Consider the following 17,288-nt stretch of genomic DNA (forward strand, 5'->3'; position numbering starts at 1 on the left):
AACTTCTAGGGATCACAATTGATGACCAACTGAAATTTGACCATCACATATTACAGTCCATCAAAAATACCAATCAAAAACTAGGTTTGCTGTATAGACACAAAAAATTCTTAACTAACACAGCTAGAACCTCACTTGCCCAAGCCTATCTCCTCCCCTGCCTACTTTACTCTTCTCCTAAATTCAAACACATCCAAGCAAATCTCCTAACCAAACTAGAATAAACCTACAACCAGATAGCCAGATTTGCCTGTAATCTCCCCTATAAATCTCATCACTATCTTGCACTTTAAAAACTTCAGTGGCTTGAGTTCCCACAACTACTCAAGTTTCACAAATTGCACATTCTCTTTTCTACAAACCAGAAAATTGTCCCTCCCTGTCCACCCTCCTATCCCTCTACAAACCTGCACAATCTCTCCGTAGCACCGACCAAGCACTACTGAACACCTACAAGTCCAACAAAACTATAGACAGATTACTTTATAAATGATCCATATCTCAAACCTGGAACAAACGCCCATCTAACATACGACACATCCAATCTTCACTGCTCTTTAAAAAAGAACTGAAAAAATGCATAGCCAACTCTCCCTCCTGCAACTGCCACCACCCCATCTAATCTCCCACCACCACACGAGAACTATTCCCTTCATACATTATATATATATACTTACAATCCTGTGTATTTGTAGCTACACCATTAAGCACTCTTAAAAACTAAATTTTCCTCCCAACTTTGCCCCCCTTTTTACTTCTTATTTCCCTGGCGACCCCAACTCTTTCCTCGTCATTTCCTTCTTTCCACTCTATCTTACTTTACTACATCTCAGTCCGCTGCACCCACTATAACCGACACAACTGCCACGCTTTGCTATTCTCTGTCTCTTTAATTATTCTTCAATCTTCTCTACACTCCTCTTACTATTATTCTATTTTCTTCCACCAACTTGACCTCAGTCATTTTGTTGTTGTACATGCACAAAATGCATACTTTTAATGATTTCTACAAGGCATTAATGTTGTTACTCACATGGCTCTTTATCTTGCCCTTTTTAATGATTTTAAACTTGCAATGTAACTTGGTATGGTTATGATATATGTGTATTTTTTGGCATCTTTTTTATCTTGTGTCTGTGGAGCTTTGTCAATACTTTTAATAATTATCTACAAGGCATTAATGTTGTTACGTGATTTTATCTTGCCCTTTTTTATGTTTTTAAACTTGCAATGTAACTTGGTTTTGTTATGATATATGTGTATTATTTTTTGGCATCATCTTTTTATCATGTGTTTGTGGAGCTTTGCTCCTCGGGTCTCCACTGAAAATGGGCCCCCAGCCCAGTGGACTAACCTGTTTAACAAAGGACAAATAAATAATAAATAAAAAATAACTTGGATACTGAGCTGTATCCTTAGGGGAGTATTCTCCTGGAACAGAGAGCCATCTATTAGCCCTTTTGTAGGTACCAGGCCAGGTCCCAGATGGAGTACAGGTTTCTGTGCATATACTTAGGGGAAAGGATATCAGTCTAGTCAAGGAGATGCAAACAAAGGTTACCAATATAAGGAAGAAAATGGAGGACGAGGATACAAAGAAATGTTTCAGGGCATAAGCCTTTCCTCAGCTCTTGGCAGATGAGAAAGGGGAGGCATCATATGGATACATAAGACACTTAGGGGACAGAGTGATGACTTATATATAGACCAAGAAAAAAAGGGAGAGAGCGAAGACTGGCACATGTCTACAGTTCAAAGTTCATCCTAGACATTATAAAGTGCTTTTTCATGGAAAGACTACTTAATAAATGGGATCTGTTATCTGAGTGAATGAGAGTATCGCTGATCATGTGTAAAGGCCTGTAACTCACAGAATCAGTCTGAAATACCCACGTTTGTGAAGCAGGTGTCTTACTAATACCATTTAAAAGCTTATATAATGTTGATTCATTGTTAACAATATAAAAACAACTCAGAGCTAAAATACTTGTGTTTGCATGGATGTGCTCATGTGCATGTCAGTTTCAGTCAGTGTGAGCGTGTTTTGCTTTGTAGTAATGTGATAAGGGATGAGACTGGCGTTTTCCTACATTAAGACAAGCTTACTAGCTACATCTAATTTTGGCAACAAAAGCAACAGCACAGACATCTGGTAGGTATAGAGAAAACATTTACTTAAATGTGTACATATGTACACCGCCCTCTCTGCATATTTTGTAGCAAATACAAATGCAGGTGCAAGTGATCTTCTTCACTCTCACAAACAGCACTGCAAAAAGTATTACACATATGAAACCTGCACTGCTTATGCTAAGAAAATGGTGGACAATTACTTCATCAACTGCATCAGTCAAAGTAATGTAAAAAAATAAAAAAGTACTATGAAATCAGTGCCTCACCTTTAAATGTGATACTGTTGTACACTCCTTATGTAATGGCCGAGGGAGAGAATTATTAGCCTGCATTTTTATTATAGTATTTTTGCTACGGTTTAACAGTATTGTGCATGTAACTAAACACTAAGTTGCACATATTACAATTAGACAAAATATTATTTCAGGGAATAGGCTTTGCACATGATTTTAGAGACCGCAGTGTTTTTACAAGAAGGGCTAAGAGGGACTATAGGCTATAAGAAGAGACATATGATGGGCAACTGAAAGATACTAGCTACACAAATATACCAGAATAGATAACTTATCCTTTTCTGCCTTACAGCTATGTAATGTAAGGCAATCTTAATACATAAGCTCATCAGGAATCAGAAATGTAGTAGGACAGCTATGTGCAGCTAGTGAAGAAAAAATCAGCAGAATATAAAACAGTAATATATGTGGGTTCCAATCACACTACCATCAAAGATTAAAAAGAGGGAAACAATTAACGGGACAGCAGAATGCATCTACTTATGTATGCAACTCTGTTATCTGTAGTGTGCACAGAACAGAGCTGGAGAATGTCTGAATGCATAAATCACTGAAATCACTAAAACAGTGTCATATAAATCACTGAAACAGTTAAGGAAATATTTGGATTACACACACAGACTGAGCTAATGAATGATGTAGCCCGAGCAGCTGCCAGAATAAATCAGTGATCTGACATTATCCCAGTCTTGGGAACTGGTTTCTGAATACACATTCCATATATACCCTCCCCCATTACCTCTGGCAAAACTGGAGCATGCTCAGAAATGTACCCTGGTGCCCTTTTGAACAGGAAGCAGATGTTAGTTTTCAGAGGCTACTCCGTACTAGGCTACAGGAACTGAATAAGGGAGTCATATTTCATTGGTGGCCTTTCATGAGCAAGTCTGTCTTTGTTTCTGAAAACTGCAATCCGTGGTACTGGAGACAGATTCGGAACAATGACATCAGAGGTAAATAATGCTGAGCTTAGTCAATGCAGAAGAAACTAACTTCTTTGAGTAGAACATCTGCTGTCTTTTTTTCTACTGATACATTTAGAAAAGCAGCATTCTTTGTTTTTGAAGAACTGTTTCTGGTATGGGAGACTGCTGTTAGCATAATTTTTAACACTAATGAAGATCTGTATTTCCAAAATTTGAAAAGTAGTATGCACCTTAGACCAGTAAATGTTGAATTAAGTCAGAAGCAAATCATAGGACGTGGGTTTATAAATAGGAAATGCAGAACATACAAAATGCTATGGAAGTTTTTTCCTTTTTGTGTGTGTTACAGTAGTACAGAACCTGTCAGCAGAAAAGAACTGTATCCCATTATTTTTGGCCTTGGTCAGATTTCTTGGGTTAAGAGGTTGAGAGGTCTGATGTGGGACTATCATTTTGTTGTGCATGTTGTATCTCCCCTATCCCTTCCATGCCTTAATCTCATGGCCGTCACCTGTGGTGTTGCAGCTAATGATTCCCTTTGGTAATCGTATTTACTACTCTTTTGGAGAAGAGTGCTTATAAATGTCTATCTTGAAGTTCATGTCTTTTGAAAGTCATGCCCCCTTTTCCTCCCCTTCTTTTCTCTAAACATATTCCATAGTACTGTTCCTTTGTTGCCTTCTGAATCCTCATTTGTCCTCTGTTTCTCTCCTTTTTGTGCAGTGTGAAAAGATTTTAACTCGTCCAGTCTCTCCTTATACCCTTAATCCCTCAAGCTTCTTATTACTCTGGTTGTACTCATTAAGATTAGGGAACATTATACATATTTGAGCGTACCTTTCAGCATCAAAGGTAAATGTGCTACATGCTGAGTCACTGCCACTTCTATATAATTTTATTTATTTATTTATTTTTTATTATGCACGTAAACCCACTATGTATAAAATGTCCCATTCCAGGGAACACTCTCTAGTTAATTGACCTTGAAAGAATTTGCACTTGACAGTTCAGCATCCGCATGGTGTTACTGTAGTAGGACTTAGGTGTTTATTGCTGTTTAGTTTCTTGCATTTATTACACACTACAAACAAATCCATTGCTTGATACCTACACAATGTACTGCTTATGAGTAGTATACAGAGTTAAAGTATTTCTTTTTTCCATTGTGCTATGGACCCATCCACATTAGCATATCCAACCACTGGTAGTGATACTGTTATTACAGTGGAACTAATACCACATATGTTAATAAACTCCTATAGTGCTGTCTGGCTTTTAAGCGTTTTGTGAAATGTTTGAGATGCTAATATTTTATTTTAACGTTACAGCTGAATATAATTTGTAAAAGTAAACTGAATTAAAATCAGTATTATAAGTACAACTTCAGAAATTTTGCAATGATGTAGGTTTTGAGTTAAATGTGATATATAACCAGTTTATAAAATGTTTTAAGATTTCTTATGGGTTCATTTGTTTGATCGTATATTAATGCGTGAGTGGACTAGACCAGTGGTTCCTTTTGAACAAAGACCAGACCCATGAGGAGTAGTTACAAAAGAAAATCTAGCAGATTATCTATACAGAGGAAATGCAGATAATGTGGAATTATAGGCATATTATGTAAAGAGACATTGTTAAGAAGAGAGTCATATCTGTTATGTATGTGATAGTTTAATTCTGCTGTTTTTTGAACTAATACATTTATGAAGCTTAAGATGTCTTAATTTCCATACTTAGACAATCTTCTTCTTCTTTTGGCTTTTCCCAGTTAGGGGTCACCACAGCAGATCACCTGTCCTCTCATGATTGGCAGTGGAGGTTTACGGTGTCGAGTTGCCAGCCTGGCGCCCAGCCTTCCACAAAAGGCACACACATGCACGCACTAACGCCTAGGGCCAATTTAGAGTATCCAATCCACCTACAGCATGTCCTTGGGATGTGGGAGTAAACCAACGCGACCACAGGGAGGATATGCAGACTCTGCACAGAAGGCACCACAGCCGAGGATCAAACCGGAGAACCTCTTGCTGTGAGGTGGCAATACTAACCACGGCTGCCCACTGCACCTCTGCGGCCGCCCTTAGACGATATGTTAGTTAAATTAATTTCAGATGTTCATGTATGTATCTATACCGCAGCTGTTAAATGTTTTGCTCCACCCTGTTGCAGTGATGTCTATGTAACCATCACTGTCATTCCAGTGGCTCCCAACACCTTTTTCTGCTTCATTTCCCTTAAGGTGATCTCATGTGCAGAGGGCATAAATTAATTCAATACTGATTTTAGAGACGTCTGTAGTTCACACTTTATGCAAATTTAAAAGTCCTATATGTTTTTGTAGGAGAGCCATGAAACTTGAAAACTTATTTTAAAGCTCGTAGAGCTGTTCAGCTGTTGTTATAGTTAGATAAACTCATTTGCCTGAAGAAATATGCATATGTTTGTTGCTGTATGTACATTCTTATGTAGTAACATCAAATTACTTCAACCTGGCATGCATTTGACATGCTAAATCAAACTGCTTATTTATTTTTCTGTTACTTATGGAATTAAATTATAACACATACTACTGAGACGCCAGGTGAGTACATACAGCTTTCACCAAAGCATAACTTGAAAACAGCACTTCAGGTGTACTGCATATCATAAGCATGTAAATAAAAGTGACACACAACTACACAACTTATTGTTCAGTTATTTTTTGTTCAGAGCCTCTGAACAAAAAGCATACAAAATCTGATGCGTTCTTAATACTGTATAAGTTCTTCAGTAAAGCACAAATATCTGAAAAGCTGAAAGTTCAGACAGAATGTATCACAGCCAGAGTATTTTGAAAAAAAATTCTTGTAAGACTGGTATGAAATAAAGCTATCATAAATCAAATGAACTGTATTGCAACTTTGGTAATAGTTTTGCATGTGCACTATTCAGACTGTTAAGGAATACCATCCATCCTTAAGGGTTTTTAGGGTATGTGTAAACTGTTCTTTGTTAACCCAGGAAAAATCTGAGTAAAAAAATATGCCGGAAGATTAATAGGCACCAATCTATTTTACTAAGGTTTAGTGGAACAGTGAGACATATGAATGCAATGTAATTCAGAAAATTAAATAGTATTTCTAAATTTGATTCATATCCCGTTTCCCAAGTGGCTGAACTGATTGAAAAATTGAGCAAGTCCAGACTTCTGCCCACTTTGGACTTAACCAAAGGCTACTGGAAATTTCAGTAGCACCAGAGATTAAGGAAGAAATTGCATTTTACACACCGGAAAGGCTGTCCGTTTCAGTCTTGCCTTTGGTCTCCACAGAACACCTGTAACTTTCCAGAGGCTGTTGGGCAAACATTTTAAATCCTTATCAGATATTCATCAGTCTGCCTGCATGATGCAGTTATATGTCTGGAAGACTGGGAAGGCCATTTCCCTAAATTTCAAGACATAGATTACCTGTGTTAAGCTAAGTGCATGTTAGGTATATCAGAAGGCTGCTGTTTGGGCTATGAGGAATAGTGAAGCTCCAGGCTGAAAAAATTAATGCCATACAAAATTACCCCACACCAATAACTTTTAAACAGGTTATGGCTTTTTTTAGGCATGACTAGCTATTATTGTGAATGTATTCCTAATTTGCTATCATTCCTTGTCTCTTTACAGATGTTACTGAGGGTAAGGCTCTACTGAAGGTTAAGTTACTCCTCTTACTATCACCAGGGAATCATATCCTTAATGCTGTCTCTAAGAACAAGAACACTGCATCATTGGGCCCAAACAATATCCCAGGATGCTTTCGAAATAGCATGAAACATCACCTATCAGGGCCTCTAGAATTACTATTTAATTGTAGCCTCCAAACAGGCTTCATGCCTCATGAATGGAGAAAGGCAACAGTCATTCCTCTGCACAAAGGTGGGCCATCTATAGACCCTGGAAATTACAGGCCCATAGGTCTTACTAGTCTTATATGTAAAGCCATGGAAAGGATTATCATAGAGATGATCAACAGAGATATAGTAAACCTCCAAACACTGAACTCAACCAATTTTGGTTTCGTCAAGGGCAGATTGTGCCTACTCAACCTGGTGGACTTCTTTGAGAAGGGCACCAAAGCAATGGATGATGGCAGCATCGTTCACCCTGCCTACCTTAACCTGGCCAAGGCATTTGACACAATACCCCACTCGGGCATTGTTGACAAACTCAAGAGGTTAGGTGCACCCAGTGGTGAGGTACGTCACTCTGTGGATAGCCAACTGGCTCACAGACAGGACCCAGGAAGTTAGAATTGGGGAGTCCACCTGTACAAAAAGCCATTTACAAGTGGAGTCCCTCAGGGATCAGTCCTTGGACCGCTCCTTTTTGGTATTTACTTCTCAGAAGTCAAGGCCAATGTCAATTGTCTCTGGTTGACTAAATTTGCAGATGATTGCAAATTAGGAGCTATCATTGAATCTCACACTGACACAAATGTTCTCCAGGAGGGGCTGACACAGACAAACAACTGCTGTCAGAGCCATGGACTAAACCTAAATGTCAAGAAGTGCATAATAGTTAACTTTGGAAGGTCAGCCTTCCCTGGTAACTATCAGGTTGACAACACACACCTTAGAGTTGACTTAGGGATACATGTAGATAGTAATCTAACCTTCGACCATCACATGTCTACAGTGGTGAGGAAATCATTCTATGTTGTGCAACTTATAAGCAAAGGTAGGGCATCTAAGTCCAAGGAAGTCATTGTTCCACTGTATTCAGCATTCACAAGACCTATCATCATGTACAATGTCCCCCTTTGGTATTTACCTAAGCAGGCATATCCAACCAGTTGGAAGGTCCACAGAGAGTTCTTCACTAAAAGAATACAGGGCATTGGTAAAATGTCCTCTGCAGACCGCCTCAAGGCCCTATGCCTAGAGTCTGTCTCCTACAGGCTTTTGACGGGAGATCTATGCCTGGCATATAGGGCATTGTCAGACCCCACTCTGATGGACCTCCTGTATATCCGCAAAACAAAGAGAACCGGAATTACCCATTCTAAAGACTTAAACCTTGCCTGTGATATAAATAGGACCTGCTGGAGAGATAGGTATGCATTCCAGGGACTACCACGTCTATGGAACAGGGTCTTCATCCATGTGAAGCGGAGTTCCTCCCTAACCCAATTCAAGTGCAACTTGGACAATTAGCTGGGAAACTGGAAATTCATCCCTGGTTTGGCACCTATGTCTCTAATGGACACAGGTAACCTGCAAATGTTTCATCTCCCAAGCTCATACTTACACTTATCAAGGGTATCAGAATTGTCAGAGATTTGGGATGCGTGGCTAGGCTTAAAAAGGCCCTTTTGGCTGTTAGCCTATTAAACACCTATGAACTTATGACGTGGACAGCTGAAGCAGAATAAGCCTTTAGGTAACTAACAGATATTCAGCACCAGATGTTTGCAAGTAATTGTTAGTGCAAACAGATGTCTCTTGAGTTGGACATAGGAGCTCAGAGCTATAGATAAGGATGAGTATCCCATTGGCTATACAAGTAGAAAACTCAGCATTGCTAAGAGACACTATTCAGCTATAGAGGAAGAAAATATTGCCATGAAATGAATCCTCACCAACTTAAAGCGCTATTTTTGTACAGAATTATATGTTAATCATCAATCATGCCCCTTTACAATGTCTCTAATGTCAGAAGAATAGCAATTTAAAATTATCCAGATGGTCTTTGCTCCAGTAGCCTTATAATTTTAAAATCCAGCATCATTCAGGCCACACACAGTTGAGTTTGAATGAGCTGTCTCTGGTTTACCTCCCATTTAGTGTTGCTGGAACTGGTGGTTCTATCTGGGGGAGGTGGTGGAGGGTGTCACCGACATAGTGATTTCTTAGTAGCAGGTTTCCTAGCTTCCTTTAATACCTGCTGCTTGTCCTGAGAAAAAAGTTACATAAGTGGGATCAAAGTTCTATTATCCAAATTGTTAAATGGATATTTTGAATTTTGGTGTGGATTAAGGATCCTTTCTGTTGTATGAGAAAATCGTCTCTGTGAGGACGGTTTTGGTAACTGCCCTTGACCACTTGCATGAGGAGGCAGAACCAATGTTATCTGGGCCAAAAGGGACTTACCCGAAGCATCTTTGACAAGTTTTCTTGATCTTTGGAAGAAGTATCAAAAGAAAGAGGGGAAGGCATAGAGGGCAATTCCTATCCATGGGAAAGAAAACACGTGTTTTCCAGGCCTTTTTGCAAGGTATCCTGGAACAGAAATGGTTTACTAGTTTGTTGAGAAAGGAGGCAATCAGATCTTCTTGGACAGTGTTTCACAGATGAACATTGTCTAGAAAGACCTCTGGATGTAGCATCCACTGAGGGTCGATCCTGGATTAGCTGAAAGTGTCTGCTATTGTATTCTGCTCTGATGGAATATATGTGACCTGTAGAGAGAGATTGTGCTGTATTGCCAATTCCCAGGCAGTTATGGCTAGTCTGCAGAGGGGGTCTGACTTTGCCCCCCTTATTGGTTTATACACCACATTACTGTTATCGCTAACAGAGGTGTAGTGATGCACAGGTGAGTCTGTTGATACCTTTTATTAGTGCTATTATTTCCTTTAGATTCATACACTCGTCCTGAAATGAGGCTCTGATGTGCCCTGGACAATGAAGCCTTGGAACACTGCCCCCAGTGCAAAATCTCAAGCATCTGTTATGATTGACTGAACAGGAAGAAGAGGAGAAAATGGGAGGCCTAGATTTAGCAAGACTTGATTGGTCCACCCCATGAATAACGGAACCTGGAAAGACATGGGATGAAGATGCTGGATACAAACTGATTTGAGATACTAGTAGATTTTCTCCATGTCTGGCAGTTAGTGCTAAGGATTAAGGCTATGAGCTGTTATTCATCTGCTTGCTGTGGTCCAGGGTTTGATTCCCTTCAGCTTTCATTTGCCTGCTGTGTAACATTGATCAAATCACTTAACCAGAGGGTACTTTGGAGCAACTGAGAAATTAGACTAGAATCTTCTGTGGTTTGCAGTACCACATGTGTAGTAACTACCTGTGATCATCATATGTACTATATCTTGCAGAGGACTAAAGCTCTGTCCCGTTAATGAACTACTTCCCATGACAAGGGTACAGGGGTTGAATCTTTCTACTTGCATTAACTTAATGTGTGACCTTAAGTGAATCACTTAACCAAATAGCACTTTGGAGCAACTGGGAGTTTGGGCAAGGCTCCTTAATGGTCTCTTGGGCTGCATGCTACTACATGGAGCCATTAGGATGGAGGAAGTCATAAAACATGGAATTTTGAGAAACGCTTTTGCAGTGGACATGCACTGATGGGCCAAGTTTATCAGGTGAGCTCTGTAAGATGACATTTTGTGTACAAGGAGATATGCAATGAATATGGAGTTGTCTAGCAGGCACCCTAAAAAATAACTTTTGATAGAGATTTTAAACAAGATTTCCTCAGATTTAGCCAGAACCCCAGACTGCTGGAAAGATTTATGTTGAACGGAAGAGCAGCTAAGGTGTCTTAGACTGAGAGAGCTGAAATGAGGCAGACATACAAATATTGAAAAATATGGATGCCCTGAAGTCTGCAAAAGGCTTTGACTGGGACCAGACACTTGATGAAAACTCCTGGAGCAATGGAAAGTCCAAAAGGTTAAAATGTAAATTGAAAGTGCTAAGGCAAAGAATTTTAGGAAATGCCTGTAAATTTTATGGATTGGGATATGTGAATAAGCATATTTTAAGTCCAAGGCCAGTAGAAAAGCTTTAGGAAGCAAACGGGGGGATCAGAGTTTGTAAAGTGAGCATCTTGAATTTTGGAGCCAAAAGAAAGGTGTTTAGCACTGAAAATGTCCATGATTGATTTCAATGTGCCTCCCTTTGGGGAACCACTTTGGACGGTACAGTGGTTCAGCGGTTAATGTTGTCACTTCACAGCAAGAGGTTCTCTGGTTCGATTCTTGGCTGGGGTCCTTCTGTGCAGAGTTTACATGTCCTCTCTGCATTCATGTGGGTGTCCTCTCTGCATTCATGTGGGTTTCCTCCCACATTCTAAAGACATGCATCTGGAGTGTTTCTCCCTGGGCCTCTGCTGAAAATAGGCTTTGCTCTAGTCAGACTTTCCCAGTCAGCAAATGTAAATAAACCAGAAACATTGTGGAATAAAAAACCTTTTTCCTTTGTGATGGATGCACTGATTCTATCACACCCTCGGATAATAAATTTGACAAAACTTGGGGAAACAGGTGGATCTGATTTTTGGTGGATGAGGGAACTGTGAATGAGGTGGAAAGGATGGCCACTGAAGTTTGTGACCATTTTTTTTATTGTTTTTATAACCTGGGAGTCTGAAGTTATCTTTTTTCCAGGAGTGAAGGCAGTAGAAGAGACTGTTTGTTATTTGAGAGGAATAGCTGAGGTGGGGAGGGGGGCATAGGTAGTGGGTTTTCTTTTGAAAGGAGGGCCCTTGTATCCATCTCCTTTTTTTGGCAATCTCCTTACCATTTCTTCATGTTTTGCTGTCTAGCTGGGTTTTGCAGGGGATGGGGGCTTTAAAGGACCATCAAAAAAGAAAAAAAAAAAAAAAAAAACAGAAGAAGATGGATAATTCCCTTGATATCTAGGAATGGGAAACAGAAAGAGTTGTTTGACACCTTGCATCAACTTACCCTTTTCTTCCAGTTAATTTAATACTTTAATCAATAATAATTACTAATTGAATTTAGCATCATCATGTTATCTATGCATTTATACACATAACAGTACCAGTAGCAGCAGTCATGGAAACAATAACTACTGCATCATATGCACAGTTAATTGTATGCTTAGTGATCTGTGAAGCAGAGTTTAACATTTCTAACAAGGAAGATTTAGAGTCAATGTTAGGAAGTGAAGTAAAGGTTTGCGGCATGTTTGCAAAATAGATAAAAGATACTTAGATGTGATTCTGGCAATTAATATCTCTAAAGCCTAGAGAGGAGGCTGTATAGACCTTTTTCCAAGTCTATCTCATGAATGATTATCTTTGTCGTTTGAGGCATGGCTGGAAGCTGAAGAGGCCCTATAAGCTCTGTCCCCATCCATAAAAAGTATAGCGCGGTCTGCAGCAGGGTTTCTGTAAAGGATTTCATGCGTGTTATCCATCCTGCAAAATCTGTAAGGTTTCTTATAGGTAGGCAGCTGGGCATCTATGGAAACAGAGGCAGAATCAAATTAATTGTCCAAGGTCCCTAAAACAAGCGGGAATGGCTACTGGATTACAGGAATCCAGACCATCTCTTGTGAAATTCTGACACTCCTCTACTCTCTCAATTAAAATATTCATTCATTTTTGAAATCGTATCTCCAACAGAAATTTTCTTATCTGTCAGTCTGAGGAGAAGAATTCAGCTGATTCAGATGCTCAAGGAATAGAGGAGGCTAATTGCGAAGCTAATTATAGATTATTCTAGAAAAAAAATGGTATACAAATCACTGCATTAGTAATATGCTTTTGCAGGGGAACAGTTCTAATATAATCATCTTTATCTATTTTATAACATAAGAGCATAAGGACTCTTCTGCAAAGAAGAAGAAGAAGAAACAATGGTCAGTTATGTAACAGATGTGTGCCACCACATTTTAAGAGAAAATGTAACCAAAGTCAAAGTGAGGTATAACAAAAACAAATGCTTTAAGTGTCCAGTTAGGTACCATATTTTAAAAGAAAAAGGTTGGATTAAAACAAGAGGGCACAGTCTATAGATTCAAAGTTGAAAGCTTGGAATAAAGATGTGTAAGCCTGGGATTTTTGAGGAAGAGCCAAGCCAGAGCAAACAATCAGAACAGTAGTTCAGTTAAAAATGATTATGTCTGGAAGTTCAGAGCAAATTATTTAATTAAAAAACTATAGTTACAACCAAATAGACATTGGCATTGCCAGCACTCACTGAAATGAATGAATGAACGCTGACAGTATGCTGATAACACTTCTTACAATTTACACCCAGACACTCCTCTTGCCATGCCCAAGCTAAAGGTCTGCTTACAATGAAAAATAGGAAAAATATAATACACACAGCACAGAAGTACATCACTTTATGTGCAGGAACAGGAATGTTGTCCTGGTTAGCAGAAAGAAATTCATTTTTTCACCTTGTGGTCTAATGATTTAGTGCATGGTAGCTTCACCACACTTTCCAGGAAATGGTCAAACAGCCCCAAGGTAAAAACAAGACATACTGCCTAAATGGAACAACAAAAGTCTTGTGAAATGCTGGATTTTGTTAGTTTTGTGTAAGAAACAAAATTTTAGTTCCCTTAAGGCAGCCCACAATAATAATAATAAAAAACAAACAGTATTCTTTTTTCTCTCAATTTTTTTTATTTTAATATACCAGCATTTACAAACATTACATGAAAAAAGAATAGATAACATATATACAATCTTAAAACATTATATGACTATATACATTAGTGTCTATACGGGTAAAAATAAGGTTGGACCTTGTGTGCATATTGAAACATAAAATCATATGTCTTTGTCCATTTTGTCAAGTATTTCCAGTATTTTCATCCAAGAGTTGTAATATGTTGTAGGTCTGTTAGTTCTGTTCTTCATTGTTGATATTACCATATGTCCCACTGTTAAGGCTAAGTTTTTAAATTCCTTGAATGTAGGAGAGGCCATACTTTTCCAGTGAATGGTAATGTTTTTACCTGCTACTGCCAGTAATGACCATAAGATTTAAAAATGATTTTTTGGAACACAGTCAGGGATGGGAGAGTTGAATAAAATCATTGATTTGGTTAATTGATATTTATCATTAAAAACAATCTGGAAAATAGTTTATACAGAGTGAGACACTTACATTCATAGAAAATATGCTGCCAGTCAGCTTTTGTTTTAGTCTGACATCTCCAACATCGATCCTCACTAGCAAACATTATAAATAATTTATGTGGTGTATAAAAGCTTATAAATAAGTATCACCAGGTGAATAGTTGCCAATAAAGTGACAATGTTGAATGTTTTGAGGATTTTAAGATAATCTTTTTTTCTTCATCATCTGGAGGGTGGTTATTTATTGATGTGTAATAATCCCAGTAAGATTTTACTTCATATACTTTTGTCTGTTTTATAATTTTGTAAGTATAGACTTCTTTATTTATGTATATTTTTAGTTTCTTATTTTATGATAGAATAAGTAGGATATGTTTTTATATGTTGACAGGTTTTCTGTATTGTATTGTTATATTATGCTATGCTCATATATCTTTAAGATATTTTAGTTGTTGTTCATTCGTTAATTGGTTGTACTAATTGATGAATGAGACATATATATATATATCTTGGTATGTTTAGATTGCATATGTTACTAGGTCTGAAGAAGCTTTTTAGTGAAAGCGCTCACCTCTTTTACAATAAACCTGAGTTTTTACCCTGGTTCGTGTGTGGATATTACTAACTGTTGTTGGATTAAAGCTGAGAACTGTTCTTTTGGATTTTTTCCTCGCATGACTGTTTTGTTCATCACATGGTAGCTCCGTGGTTTATTTGCTTTTTATATATAATTTTGTAAGTGTTGGATAGGTAACCACCACCTTGGTAAGGTTGTGTTGTGATTATAACAATGAATTTTAGAACCTCATGTCTGATACTCACATTTGTTCTATTTTATTTGTAAGATATTGTCTTAGGTTTTGAAGGAGTAGCCATAGATCACTGTTTATGTTTATTGATTACTTGTTCATTAGTTAATACTTTTCCTAGTTCTGTCAATTGATGCCAAAAACATAATGATTCTTCCTTGAGTATTTTCATTTTATGAATTTGAGAAGTATCAAAGACAGTAGTTGTAAAAGCTATGGGAAAAATCAGGAAAAACGAGGAATTAATATTTGGAATTTTATTTATGTATTTTTTAAATGTTGTTAATGTAAAGTTTATATAGTTTGATGGCAGTGTGTTATCTTCATTCTTTCCTACTAAATAATCTTTTCACATCCAAACAAGAGGTGTTGGCATGATGGAGAGACAATCTTGTATTTGATTGTGATGAAGTTCTATATACATCTGTTCATGTATTTGCTTCCATATAGGTAAGTAAAAGGTATTTAGCTATACAGTTATGTCCTTGACAACAGAAGATAAAATATATGTCTCAATGTCTGTTAAATTGATTCCACCATCTTCCAAAGCTGGTATGTGTTTATTCAAAGCAATTTGGGGTTTGTTTGGGAACCATAAACAGTTTAATATTAATTTATTATATCTTTGAATGATCTTTTTGGGAGGTGGCAGTGAAAAACTTTGTATTAGATATAATACCTTGGAAAAAAATATTGATGTAATAAGAAATAATCTGTCTCCCATTGTGAATATGTATTTATTCCAATTAGACATTGTTTGTTCTGTTTTGTCTAGTATTTTATTATAGTTAAATATAAGAGAGTCAGTTAAATCATCAAGTAGATTAACCCCTAAATAACTAATTTTGTTATCAGTTACTATGTATTTGGAAACATTTGTATTTATATATTTCTTTTTAGAGTTGCAGGGCATACTTTTTGTTTTATTTTCATTAAACTGTAAACCCAAAATACTTTAGAAAGTATTTATAGATCTGAATAAAGCCTGCAAAGATTGATTAGTGTCTGAAAGGGTTAAAAGTATGTCATCAGCAAAGAGTTAGAGTTTAAGGTTTAATATTTTATTAATGTGTATGCCCTGAATGTTATTATCTGATCTAATTTGGTTTGCAAAGGGTTCTATAAGTAATGCAAATAGTAATGGTGATAAAGGACAACCTTGTTTAGTCTCTTTCTTTATTGGTATGGGTCCTGAGCTGTATGATCCTAGTTTAACATATGCTATGGAGTTTTCATATCGTGACTGGATAAGAGTATTAAAAGTTGTAGGGAATTTATATTCTTTTAGGACTAGTGCAAGATAGTTCCAGTTAACAGAATCAAGGGCTTTGTTAATATCTAGAGAGATTATGTTTAAATCTAGACCTCTATGTTTGCTGTAATCAGTTAATGTCAGAATTCTTTTAAGGTTGTCTGTAGTATTTTTTCCTTTGATAAAGCCCTTCTGATCTTCATGAATTAATGATGGAAGTAAATATTTGATCCTGTCTGCATCAATTGCCATGAACATTTTGTAATCTATGTTTAATAAAGATATTGGTCTATATGATGAGCATTGTTTTTAATCTCTACCTTCTTTTACTATTGGGAATAGCAATGAGTACTTCCATGAGGGGGGAATGTTTATATCTTGATTAACTATGGTATATACTTTTAAGAGTAAAGACAAAGCTTGGTTAGATATTAATGTGTACATTTCTGGTAACATATTGTCTGGGCCAGGCGCTTTATTTATTTTGAGCTTTTTAATTTGTGATTTCAATTCTGTCATAGTGATTGGTTTATTTATAGTATCTATTTGTTCTTGTGTTATTCTAGAAAGAATATTATTTTTAAGGTAGTTTTTTATGTCTTTGACGGGTAATTCTCGGTAATTTAAGGAAATGTAAGAGATATATTGAAGTCTAAAAGCTTCTAAGATACCATCTAAATCTGTAACTTTCTTGTTAGTATTAGGAATATATAGCTCTTTTATTTGTTTAGATTTGATTCTTTTTTTGTTCTATTAGCTAACTGTCTCTGATGTGCTGGATTTGTAGAATAAGAATTTAATTTGATTTTCTCTAGATTAATTATAATCTTGTGATATGATATTTCTGTATATTTGTTATTGGTTTGCAAAACTTCTTGAATTAAATCCGTATTATCTTTTTGTATTTCTAGTTTAAGTTTGTCTACTTTATTTTGTAGTTCTATCATATCTTTATTCCATATTTTTCGTTTCTTAATATACTAAGAAAGTATTTTCCCATAAGTGTATGCTTTTAATGAGTCACAGATATATATTTCT

The 17,288-nt window shown here is 37.0% G+C and overlaps 1 protein-coding gene across 1 annotated transcript in view; it reads left to right on the top strand.

The window, feature by feature from the left end:
- Window positions 1–3,256: 3,256 nt before the first annotated feature.
- Window positions 3,257–17,288, top strand: part of LOC122807814 (zinc finger protein 208-like) — a 218,458-nt gene continuing 204,426 nt past the window's right edge. The window contains exon 1 of the mRNA XM_044078897.1: window positions 3,257–3,379. Coding sequence (XP_043934832.1) covers window positions 3,368–3,379 — 12 coding nt within the window. The 5' untranslated portion in view covers window positions 3,257–3,367. The remainder of the gene's footprint in view (window positions 3,380–17,288) is intronic.

This window comes from Protopterus annectens, chromosome 7.part1 (assembly GCF_019279795.1).
Source record: "Protopterus annectens isolate FY-2018-M chromosome 7.part1, PAN1.0, whole genome shotgun sequence".
NCBI classification, from domain to species: domain Eukaryota; kingdom Metazoa; phylum Chordata; order Ceratodontiformes; family Protopteridae; genus Protopterus; species Protopterus annectens.